At 40.1% G+C, this 12,137-nt stretch overlaps 1 protein-coding gene across 1 annotated transcript in view; it reads left to right on the top strand.

The window, feature by feature from the left end:
* LOC124281069 (VPS35 endosomal protein-sorting factor-like) overlaps positions 1–11,933 on the top strand; it is a 28,527-nt gene extending 16,594 nt beyond the window's left edge. Inside the window, 14 exon segments of the mRNA XM_046717079.1 lie at positions 1,943–1,996; positions 2,293–2,436; positions 3,259–3,344; positions 3,766–3,846; positions 6,026–6,100; positions 6,102–6,188; positions 6,899–6,974; positions 7,651–7,737; positions 8,441–8,468; positions 9,025–9,161; positions 9,485–9,650; positions 10,436–10,554; positions 10,728–10,874; positions 11,344–11,933. Coding sequence (XP_046573035.1) covers positions 1,943–1,996; positions 2,293–2,436; positions 3,259–3,344; positions 3,766–3,846; positions 6,026–6,100; positions 6,102–6,188; positions 6,899–6,974; positions 7,651–7,737; positions 8,441–8,468; positions 9,025–9,161; positions 9,485–9,650; positions 10,436–10,554; positions 10,728–10,874; positions 11,344–11,427 — 1,371 coding nt within the window. The 3' untranslated portion in view covers positions 11,428–11,933.
* Positions 11,934–12,137: the final 204 nt, after the last annotated feature.

The following is a 12,137-nucleotide window of genomic DNA, read 5'->3' as shown; positions in this document are numbered from 1 at the left end:
GAACCCAGTCAGAGCGGGTGGGTTGCACTCAAGTGTAATGGCTGGTTCATTTGACGATGCCCTCACGGCTCATTGTGTGTGTATATATAGAGATGTTGGGTTTTGTAAATACATGCTCATTTTTTTGTGTATAACATTTTGCAATCAACAGACATCATAACATGTCATGTGTACAAGTATCACACCTGCCTGTCTGTGTAATTACATAATGTGACAGAGACCGAACTCGGGCCATAAATCAATGCGCTTTGTTTATGGTGTATAGCCTGATAGGTGTTAAGTTCAAATTGCATGTGGTCATTGATCGAAGTTGTGTATTGAATATTGTCATTAGCAGACAGGCAGGCAAACACACAGGTGTCAATAAAACAGACATTGAGTTTTGTCTGTGACAACGACATATCTATATCACAGTTGGAAATTCTGTCAACGCTAAATAATGACATTGCTTTTAAGTATCGAACTGAGAAAGTGACTCGGTAAAAAGAACGTGTGGTGAAATAGAAAAATGAAATTATATAAACAGTTAAATCGGTAATCTACTGTCATAACATATAAAAAGCTCGCGCCTGTGAAATATCAACAAAACATTAGAAAAATAGCTCACACAAAGCCTTCACTGAGTATTCACTGCCAGCGAAGGTTTTCCGTCTTGAAATGTCGAACGCCTCACTGGTTGACACATAGCTGAGTAGATCTAGATCCTAACAAGGTTCTTTTATGTAATGAGTCGATTATTTACTATTTGTTTTGATTAGAATACTCCTGCTCACGACCTTTTAATCTGGACAACCTTCCAAGCTGCGCGAACCTATTTCAATGCGCATGTGCTATGAGCACAGCCGAACGCAGCCCAGCCCAACTGTTGAAACCAGTTTTCCCCAAGCGCTGGGGGAAAATTAGTGAATCGTTTGAACTCCGATTTCGCATGGGTTTTTTCATCGCTTTATTTTTCAACTTTATAAGTTGAATTTGCATTTTTGATGATTTGTTTTGGTAAGTCCACACCGAAAGGTATCAGAATCTGCAAAGTTGTGTTTTACGTTGCATGTGACCTTTAAACAAGGGGGTATGTTGGTGAGACTGTTGGTGATTAAAGCATGTACTTGTCATGCTGAAGACCTGGGCAGTGTGCAAAATAGTTTCCAAATTTTGCTAGCCAGTCGGGCTAGCTATGTCTGAAAGTTACTAGCCCACAAAATAATTTACTAGCCCGAAATTTGAATGTAGAATCTAAGCAAAAGATTACAAAAAGGTAAAAGACCATCAAAAATAAATTTTGAATTTCTGAAATATTTTTTTTATGCACAAATAACTTAAATACGTCATCATTAAACTGCTAATATGATGAACGTTTGCATGATTTCAATAAAAAAGACATTCGTAGTGTTTGTGTTGATGGTGTCAAAAGTGTTCCATGGCACTGATGTTGACTTTGGTTTCTATTCTTCTCGCCTTCATGTCACGTCCCTTTTTGTCCAGTGTGCTTTGCCCCAAATATTCTACTTGTCTATCTCAGCTGGCATCCTGAGCTGATAGGATCCGCTGGTCAAAGGCTGCATGTCTTAGATTTTATACTGTTGTTATTCTAACCAAACAGCCTCAGTAGTCACATTACAATATCTTCCTACCGGGTACCCATATAGTGCTGTGTGAACAGAGGCACATTCCTAACAAGGTGTTATGGAGACATAACATTGTGCTTCATGTGCTTCAATATGGAGACTAACTGAAAGTTCAAGAAACTCTTTGGTACTTTTCTTGGCAGCATATATCCCTATCAGAGCTGACAAGCTGTATAAAAGTACTGTTACATGCATTGTTTGTTAGTCACTTTCATTTGTCGCTTTCACTGTCCTGTGTACATCATTTGCAGTATATTCATAAAAGTGGTAGACTCCATGGGTTCAAAATTTTAATGAACTCTTTGATTAATTTTCAGGAGTACATTGGCAGTGCTGATATTTGGATTGAGTATGTTGTCAAACACTTTGGGGTAAGATTACTTAACTCACCTCTAACCATGGTAACTGTAACAGTAGCGTGACTAAATGACAAATGATATCTTTGTGGAACTGTTGTCCACTGAAAACTGGAGCATTTTAATATTTTTATTTCATGATGTTGAAAAAAATCACTTCAGAAATATCAACATAAAACTGGTGATAAACCTACTCCTGGAAGTGGTGAAATAGCTTTCTTGGTGACAAACCAGACCTAAAACTAAACATCATTATTATTGAAAGTACTCAATACAAGTTTCGTCTATAGAGTTATCCCTATGTTGTACAGAAGCGAGAGGTGAACACCATCCTGGCGGACATCATCAAACACCTGACCCCAGACAGGGTGTTCGAGGACTTCTACCCCCAGATGTTGTCTGTTGTTTCCAAGATACTGGCTCATCAACACAACTTCACAGCACTCTTCTCTCTGGTGAGTTAGAAATGTCAGTTTCTTAGACTGTGTGTCTACAAGCTGCTACCTACAGATTAAGGCAAGTGCTCTGAGGGGAATCTGGCTTGGACTTGATCCCCACTACCTGTTACTAGTCATACTGATAAGGTTCTAGAGAGGCATATAGAAGTTGGTATTCAAGTATAAGACAAAATATTATGGATGTCAACTTCTTGTTTATTCTATACACAACGTTTCTGGGCTTTTCCCTTCCCTTCGCCATTCACCTGACGGGGCAAGTAAAAGCCCAGAAACGTTGTGTATAGAATAAACAAGAAGTTGATATCCATAATATTTTGTCTTATACTAGTCACACTGCATTGGATGGTCCGATTTGGTCATTGTATTTGTGGTTCATTACTGACAATATCAATCACTTGTTTGACTTGATTATATATATGCTGTTGTCATTGAGCTGAAATATTGCTGAGGACCACCACGCTTGTCATTTTGGTCCAAATAAAGATTTACAATTGTCAGCCTGGCTAATGGAATCTCATGACAATACGGATTCTTCTTGCTGCTTACACAGGCTATGTAATCTCGTTTGACCAATATATTAGTGTAAGTACAAATGTTTGTACCCCCGAGAAGATATACATTATAATTGGCAGCCCACAGGCTGGGTAGTCAGATCTGTCAGCTAGGTTGATGCATGTCATGGCATCCCTTTGCCTAGATCAATGTTCATGATGTCAGTCACTGGTTTGTCTGGTCCAGACTAGATTGTAGGCTATTTCCGTCATGTATCTCATTTTTTGCTGAATGTGGCTTTATTCAGTCGACTTTCTCTGTGTTCAGGAGAAGTTCCTCCCCTTCATGGACATGTTCCAGAGAGAGAATGTCAAGGTCGATGCCTGTAAGACGGTTGCCGAGGCATTTGCTAAGTAAGTAGTGCACCAAGGTAGACTATACATATGTCATGATCTCATGCTTATCACTTCTGTTTTCTTAAGAATGGTAAAGTAATGAGCAGATGTAATTATGATGAAAGGTAAATGTAAGAATCTCACCCTGTGCATAAATTATTACTTGATTGTTAGAACCACATGTACATCAGATATTTAGCTTTTCATGTCCAGTAACATATCTTATCAAGAGAACTGACAAAATCTGATACAACCATGAGTGAAAATGTTAGGATGATGACATCATCATGTCAAACAAGAAGAAAACACAAATCTTCTGTTTAGGTTGTATGTTCTGTCTGAGCATACTTTCAAAACTATTGTGTGATTGAAGTAGACAGAAAGTAGTTCCAGTATTACGTGTCATGTTCCTGATTTGTATCTGACAATCCTATTCCAGGTTTCAGGTGGAGCCATTGAATGATCCCATCGTCATAAACGCCATGATGTTCATCTGTAAGACAATGCATGACTCTGTCAAGTAAGAAATCCCTATATAGTATGACCAGAAATTATTGAGAATTTTAGGAATATGTTTAAATGGATTTCTAGTATAAACAAACTTGACCAGCTATCAAGTGCTTGGTTTCATTCAAGTGAGACCATCTGTTAATCCTTTTTCATTAATTTGTGAAGAGTTATCCCCCTTTGCTTACTTGCTAGCAGACGACATTTTCAGTGATCCTCAGTATGAATGATTTAGAGAAGAGGAAGTTGATTTCAGAGTATTATAACAAGGACATCAGATCAGCTAAAGTGATTTCAAGTAGAACAGGCATCCCTTTTCCACTGTTTATCGTGTTTTGAAAAATATTGCAAATGGATATGGCATTGAGCACCAGGGAGGCGCAGGTAGTCCCAGAAAATTGACTGTCGGGGACAGGAGGCGGCTTGGTATTCTTGTTTCTAAAAACAAACGAAGGAGTTTAGAAAACGTAAGGCTGGATATGAATGTTAGAGGAACTGTGGCTGTCTGTAAGGAGACAATTAGAACTGAGCTGCATGCAATGGGTTGGCAGAAAAGTCGAGGGATTCCATCACCGATCATGAAACCTGAACAAAAAGGGCGAAGGTTGAACTGGTGCTTACAGCATAGAAATTCCTAACTGGGACAATGTGATTTTCTCAGATGAAAGTTCTGTGTGGCTGTTTCCTAATACACTGAAATTCTGGACCAAACAAACTGTAAAACCTTTGTATCAGCGCCCAAAGTACAGTCCGAAATTTAACGTGTGGGGTGGCATATCTGTGTTAGGGGCAACGCCCCTCTGTGTATTTGAAGGGAATATGAACAGTGAGCGGTACACAGATATTTTCGAGGGACATTTACTTCCATCTGCTCACGTGTTCTATGGAAATTTTTGGATTTTCCAGCAGGACAACGACCCAAAACATCGTTCAAAGCATTCACAGGCCTGGTTTCGGACCCAAAATATGACATTATTAGATTGGCCAAGCTATAGCCCTGGTCTAAATCCAAAAGAAAATGTTTGGGGACTTATGAAGGAAAGTGTCAATAAGAAAAATCTGACAAATATTGCTGAAATGAAAGAAGAGGTGGTCCGATATTGGGACAGCATGGACCACGACTTTCTAACTTCTTTGATCAGTAGTATGCCCCGCCGCATTGAAGCCTGCATTGCTGCCCATGGTGACTTGACAAAATACTAACTGTTCACCTGTCTTTGAATCTGGAGTTATGTTCTGCTAATATTCACATTTAATACGTGAGAAATGAGTGGAATTTTTTTTATAAATAACAATCTTGAATTCTCAATAAAACTGGTTGTACTGTACATAGATGAACTCTTTGTACATAATCTGCTTGTGTATGGTTGGAATCCCAGATTTACTCAAATCAGCCCCGCATCCGTGTGATCAGTCGTTTATAGGCACTATATCTCTAAAAATAAATAACGCATTTCTCTCATTAATACTTACTATCAGCCCTCAGGGAAGTTATCGTATAATTTATTCCCCCAAAAGATATGTATCCAGATTACAATATTAAATTAAAAAGTTCAAATGAAATGATGCAACGTTGCATTAAATCGATTCTTGCGCCTTCTACCAGGCGAACATGATTTCAAGCGAACCCCATAGAGTTATGTCCCTTGGAGCACCCTTTACGAACATCCTACCCACAATTTGTGATTGAAACCAGTTCGGCAACACCGACAACACCGCGTGCGACAGTTTTTGATGTACGGAGCAATGGTTTACATTTTATATATATGGCAAGTGTTTGGAAGCTGTTCGCCTTGAAGTTTCAATTATCGATTTCAGGCAGGTTGTAAGGGATAATAAGTCTTTTATTGCATCAGTAGGAAGCTAATTTGAGTGCATATGCCCCAATATAATTATATAATATAGGCCAAAATATTGTCAAATGACGATGTGCCTTTAAGGTGTTCCTCAACATAAAACATAAGTGGACTGTTACTTGAATTTTGTGTCATTTTTGTAGTTAAATTATTTATCTGCAATAGACTGGTCAGGAAAATACAATTAAATAAATGCTATGTGGGCTGTCAGCTCTGATCAGTCAAATTAAATTTGATGTTAATTCAGTTTTATCAGATTTGAGGGTGAAAGATTGAACAACACGTCTAGCTAATGTAGAAATCAGCATTGTAAAGTCGTGTGTGGGTGTGTTTCAGTGCCCTGACTCTGGAGGATGAGAAGCGAGTGATAAGCAACCTCATCTGTTGTTTCATCCGTCGCATCTCCTTCAACGGGACTTGAACAACAACTCAGCTTCTTCAGTGGGGCCAGAGCAGCCTTCAGTAACCTTGACCCTGTCCTTGTAACAGCTTGTTGCAGGTATGTTCATCTCTAACCTTATCTCAATCATTTACCGCCTGGTACCCACTTGTGATGGATGGTGACTCCATGGATGGTTCATTATGAAAACAGGACTCATTTGACATGGTTGCAATTGGTGTGTCTCTGGCCTGCAAATATATTCTGGCAAGTCATGGGTTTGAGTAAAAAGACTTGGGTTTTGATCTTATCCCACCAAGATGTTTGAGTAAAAGATCATGCTTTTAATTCACCTTTAGTTAACACTATTTAGAAAGAGTTTACAATGAGTTCTGTTTTGATGAAAGTACTGATGGGTAAACACAGCAGGTACCACAACAATTATGTCCACAAATTCTTTTCTAATGCTTCTGACCTGATGTCATGTTAATGTCTGTTTGTCAGTAATAACGACTGTTGTAAAATCAAGGTTTTAAGTATGTATGTATAAGGAAATTCACCAGAAATGTCAAAAAGTACTGTATATTACCATAGATATGCCAAATTTGAGGACCGAAAAAAGTCTGTAGAAGGGGGTCGGCTTATCTACTGGTTACACTTTCATCAAGTATATCTACATGTTACATTTTCATCAAACTTTTTGTCAGGGGGTAAGAAAACGACATTGTATCACTTTGCGTATATAAAAGTTGTGTAAACTGTGTAAACAGTTCTCCCAACTTCTAAATGCCTACATGAGTTGACGGTCACTACTGTCCATTCCACTAGAGTGTCAACAGCCTGTCTGTGGAAACAAGGAAGGTTGTGAAAGGCCACCACTCTGGCAAGACTTCAGCTTTTGTTCGGGTGAGTTGTTAAACAGTAATTATACAACAAATATCAAAGTGGTCCCATATTGTACTGTCCAGTTACAGTCCACATATGTAGCAGTAAGACAATGAGGTGAAAGTAGGGTCTTATGTGCTGTTACAAGATAGTATGCACATGAAATTATAAGGAATACTAAATATGTGAGTGAGTGAGTTTAGTTTCACGCCACTTTTAGCAATATTCCAGCAATATCAAAGTGGGGGATACAAGAAATGGGCTTCACACAATGTACACATGTGGGGAACCAACCTGGGTCTTTAGTGTGACGAGCAAACGCTTTAACCACTTGGCCCCAATACTATATACAGCTGGGTAGAGGGGTGCACATAAGCCACAATGAGCAGTGATGGGTTTTTTTTCCCAATTCCAAGAAATTATTGTATGTAACACACATAATACTATATCAAGAAATCCATATTGACGTACAGTTTCATCCTGTCATTAAATATGTATGCTATCCTGTTATTATAACTATTTGTTCTATATTTGGGGTGTTTGTAAATCTATTTTATTGATTTTAGTCAGAACTTTGTTTCATGAATTGTGTCAAAATCTTGTGTGAACTGATCGGGAGATTGCTCAAACTCACTGTCACTTAGAGCAACCATGGTCAGATAAAATCATACAAGATACATGTTGTTGAACTTTTCAGGCGTGTTCAGCTTACTCCTTCATCACGATACCATCACTTCAGTCTGTCGTGTCCCAGTTGCAGCTGTACCTAGTGTCAGGCCAGGTGGCTTTTGCTCAACCAGTGCTCAGGGTAGGTCTCTCAGTAGCTTCTCTCCTCCCAGGGTAGGTCTCTCACAGACAGTAGCTTCACAACCAGTGCTTCTCCCAGGGTAGGTCTCTCCCAGGGTGGAGTCAGACAGTAGCTTCACAACCAGTGCTTCTCCCAGGGTAGGTCTCTCACAGACAGTAGCTTCACAACCAGTGCTTCTCCAAGGTAGGGTAGGTCTCTCACAGTCAGTAGCTTCACAACCAGTGTTTCTCCCAGGTCTCCTCACAGACAGTAGCTTCACAACCAGTGCTCCTCCCAGGGTAGGTCTCTTACAGACAGTAGCTTCACAACCAGTGTTTCCCAGGTCCCAGACAGTAGGTCACTCAGACAGTAGCTTCACAACCAGTGCTTCTCCCAGGGTAGGTCTCTCACAGACAGTAGCTCTCACAACTTCAGTGCCTCTCTCTCTTAGGTAGGTCTATTACAGACAGTAACTTCACAACCAGTATTTCTCCCAGGGTAGGTCTCTCACAGACAGTAGCTTCACAACCAGTGCCTCTCCCAGGGTAGGTCTCTCACAGACAGAAGCTTCACAACCAGTGCTTCTCCCAGGTATCTCACAGACAGTAGCTTCACAACCAGTGCTTCTCCCAGGGTAGGTCTCTCACAGACAGTAGCTTCACAACCAGTGCTTCTCCCAGGGTAGGTCTCTCACAGACAGGAGCTTCACAACCAGTGCTTCTCCCAGGGTAGGTCTCTTACAGACAGTAGCTTCACAACCAGTGCTTCTCCCAGGGTAGGTCTCTCACAGTCAGTAGCTTCACAACCAGTGCTTCTCCCAGGGTAGGTCTATTACAGACAGTAACTTCACAACCAGTGCTTCTCCCAGGGTAGGTCTCTCACAGACAGTAGCTTCACAACCAGTGTTTCTCCCAGGGTAGGTCTCTCACAGATAGGAGCTTCACAACCAGTGCTTCTCCCAGGGTAGGTCTCTCACAGATAGGAGCTTCACAACCAGTGTTTCTCCCAGGGTAGGTCTCTCACAGATAGGAGCTTCACAACCAGTGTTTCTCCCAGGGTAGGTCTCTCACAGTCAGTAGCTTCACAACCAGTGTTTCTCCCAGGGTAGGTCTCTCACAGATAGGAGCTTCACAACCAGTGTTTCTCTCAGGGTAAGTCTTTCACAGACAGTGCTGCTCTCATATAGCTGAAATATTGTTGAGTGAGGCGCTACTCACAAGAGCTTCCCCTGCCACATGTGTACAACAGATTTGTAGTCATGTGTAACTCCACTGTGTGTTCCAGGAGATGCATTCTTCAAAGCAGCTATATCCCTCATCCCCGATGTTCCTCGTATCCTGGAGACTGAAGGGAAGAAGTCCTCGGAACCCTTCTTAATTGACTTTATATACAACTTTGTGTCAACGCTGCTTGTCACACCGGTACGTCCTGCGACTGTTGTCATGGTAATATGACTGAAATCCTCACCTATCATCATTATTGGTGTAACCATGTTGTGAAGTTGTGTCGAATTTCTCCTCAGTATCAAGTACTTCTCATAAAGCAGCTCGACTTAGGTCAAGTGGCCTTAACAGCAATCTTTAATATTGATCTTGAACAAGATCTGATAGATGCAAGAGAATCTATTATTCAAACAGAACTGCTATTGATGCATCTGTCTTGTCACCACATAGGCCCTGCTGTGATATTGATGGAATATTGCACAACAGGGTTAAATCATAGTCTGTCTGGTTTCTGGTTTCAGGACAACCCAGAGGCAGGTGTGATGTACCTGTTGCGCGGACTGCTGAATGTGCTTCAGGACTACACCTGGGACAACAGCAGCGACGCACGAGCCCTCGTGTACACCCGTGTCATCGCCACGTTGTCTGCCAGCTGCCAGGAAACATTTCCTTACCATATTGACAAAGGTGAACAAGAGTACAGAGCATCAAGACATTTGTATCAGTTCATCAGTAGCTTCATAGGGCTTGATTTAAGGAAATGAAACCTACTTGCACCTGGTGAAATCCTAGTTCAAAATCTTGTTGCACCATACAAAAGCAGAACACTATTATGACACTATGCTGGGTCTGATAAGATTAGTTTATCTTACTTCATAAAATTTCTTGACATGAACAGTAACATGAATTCAGTTACCGTCCATGAGCTATCAGAGTCACTGCTTCAAGCCAGTTCCTCATCATTCTGTTTCACAGCTGAAGTTTGTGTTCTTTGAACATAAACTATCAACATGTACTGGGTGCAAGGTAGTCTAAATATGAGGTTGCATTTTGTAGTTTCATGTTGCACCAGTGCATCTTCTAAAAGCGTAAATCAAGCGCTACGTAATTATGTTGAAACAGAAACTAACCTCAAACTACATAGTGAAACTCAGAACACTTATGTTTTTTATTATATTTAGAGTTATTTGTCCAGTTTTGTTAATCAATTTATCAGAGCCAAGATGCTTAGTGTTCTGACTTAGGAAAGATGTATCAAACCACAGGCTGAGTTTGCGTACACAAATCAGAAAATGTGTCCCTTTGTGAAAAAAGTATGATACACACCAACCACAAATGTGCACCTTTTGCTGATGTGTAATTTTAAACAGTTAAACAGAGTGTATGTTTAGAGAATATACAGGCCATAACAAAACCAGATAACACCACAGGACTTATGTACATTTCACTTCAAGAACTGTTCCTCATTTCAGTTGATTCCAATGATGCACTGTATGGATCTGACCCCAAGTTTCTGACAGAGGTGAAGAAGATGTGCAGCATGCTGGTAGAGCAGATCCTGAACCACTTGAAGACTCTCTCAAGTCCAGAGGTAAGTTCATGACTAACCAGTTCACAATCTTTCATAAGTTTGACCTTTTTGTTTACTTCAGATCATAACAAGAGGGACCTGTTTTCTAAACCTTCCATGGATGCCAGTTTGGACCAAGTCATCTGAATTTCACCAGCCTTTGTATTCCAGCATGACTTTTGCTCTGGTTTCAGACTGCCAAACGTCAGAGTGCAGTGGCCTTGGAGCTGGTGAATGTAATCCTTGCACATGGTGATCTAAGTCAGCCGAATCTAGCCACTCTTGTCAGCAACCTGTGGACCCTGGCACAGAAACATGGCCAGGTGGACGTCAAACTCAGGGTGAGTTTGCATTATGCAGATATTGCATTATGGGTGACAAAATGAGATCAAAGATAAATAACACATGGCTAAAAATACTTCAGTTCATATCAGGGTACTTTTTGCAGCATAATAAATAAGTTATGACACTGTACAGCAGCCAAAGACACCATGTCAGGCAAGCAGAAAAGCATCCTTCACCCAATATATTACCCCTTACCCAATATGATACGACATACCATTACTACTGGTATTATTCAATACCATAACTTTGTTTCTTCAACCAATCGAAACGGCTATTCTGAATGAGTTTGACAGCACAACATGAGTTCAGTTCTTTCTTGTAGTTAATCCCCTGTAAGGTGCCAGTTATCAATAAATTGTAATTTGACTCATGGTATTATTGCTATGGTGTATGTAAACAGACTCAAATCAAAGCTGTGGTATTATTGTAATACAGTGGATAATGAAAGATGCACGACTGTTTCAGAACCGGATCATGAACTATGTGAAGAGGAGGGCAGCAAGTGGGAAAGTGGAAGGTTTTCAAGAGATATACACCAAACTCTCATGAGGAAGTGTAACCATTCCAATGTACAGCATCAGATTGCATTAAAAACTTGAGGTACTTTGTCAGCTTAAACATGTGCAATCACTTTGTTTTATGCTTAGCACTGAATGCTGATCAAAACCTATGGACAAAACAATTGACATATTCATGTCCTTATGTGTGTATATATATATATATATATATCATGTTTACCATGCCACTCTTAGATTTTGACAGCAAAATTATGTCCCAATACAATGTGTTAAGCTGTAAATAAAGCCATGTCGAACATAACACCAAGGCTGTTTGTTACTGTAGTGCCAACAGTCATGACAAGGTAGTGTTTCTGTTTGTAAACTTTAAGGTGTCATGTTTTCTCATTATATGTTATCCCGATTTGTATGCTATAAGTGTTCCTCTCCAAATCTCTAGATAGATGTTCAACATCCTCAACAAGGAATACCCAACACTGAATCCTCCTACAGAACCTTGTTTAAATTACCTTGTTTAAATACATGTTCACTATTATACACTGATTGTTGCCTTCTTTGTTCCTAAGATAGGATGTAGCATCATTTTCAGTAGATTTTAGTGTTTTATTTACTTTTATTAGCTAAGCTTACTGGACCAAAAACAGAATATTACTAGACTCGGACTGGTGGGTAAACAATTCAAGGAGTGTGTATATTCAGGTTTTAATGCAGCAAACAAGGTCCCACCTGTGTAAAGGTGAG

This window comes from Haliotis rubra, unplaced genomic scaffold, assembly GCF_003918875.1.
Source record: "Haliotis rubra isolate DU_JTF1 unplaced genomic scaffold, ASM391887v1 Scf279, whole genome shotgun sequence".
Lineage (NCBI taxonomy): Eukaryota > Metazoa > Mollusca > Gastropoda > Lepetellida > Haliotidae > Haliotis > Haliotis rubra.
Note: the sequence above shows the minus strand (reverse complement) of the source record. Positions and strands in the feature narration are given on the sequence as shown.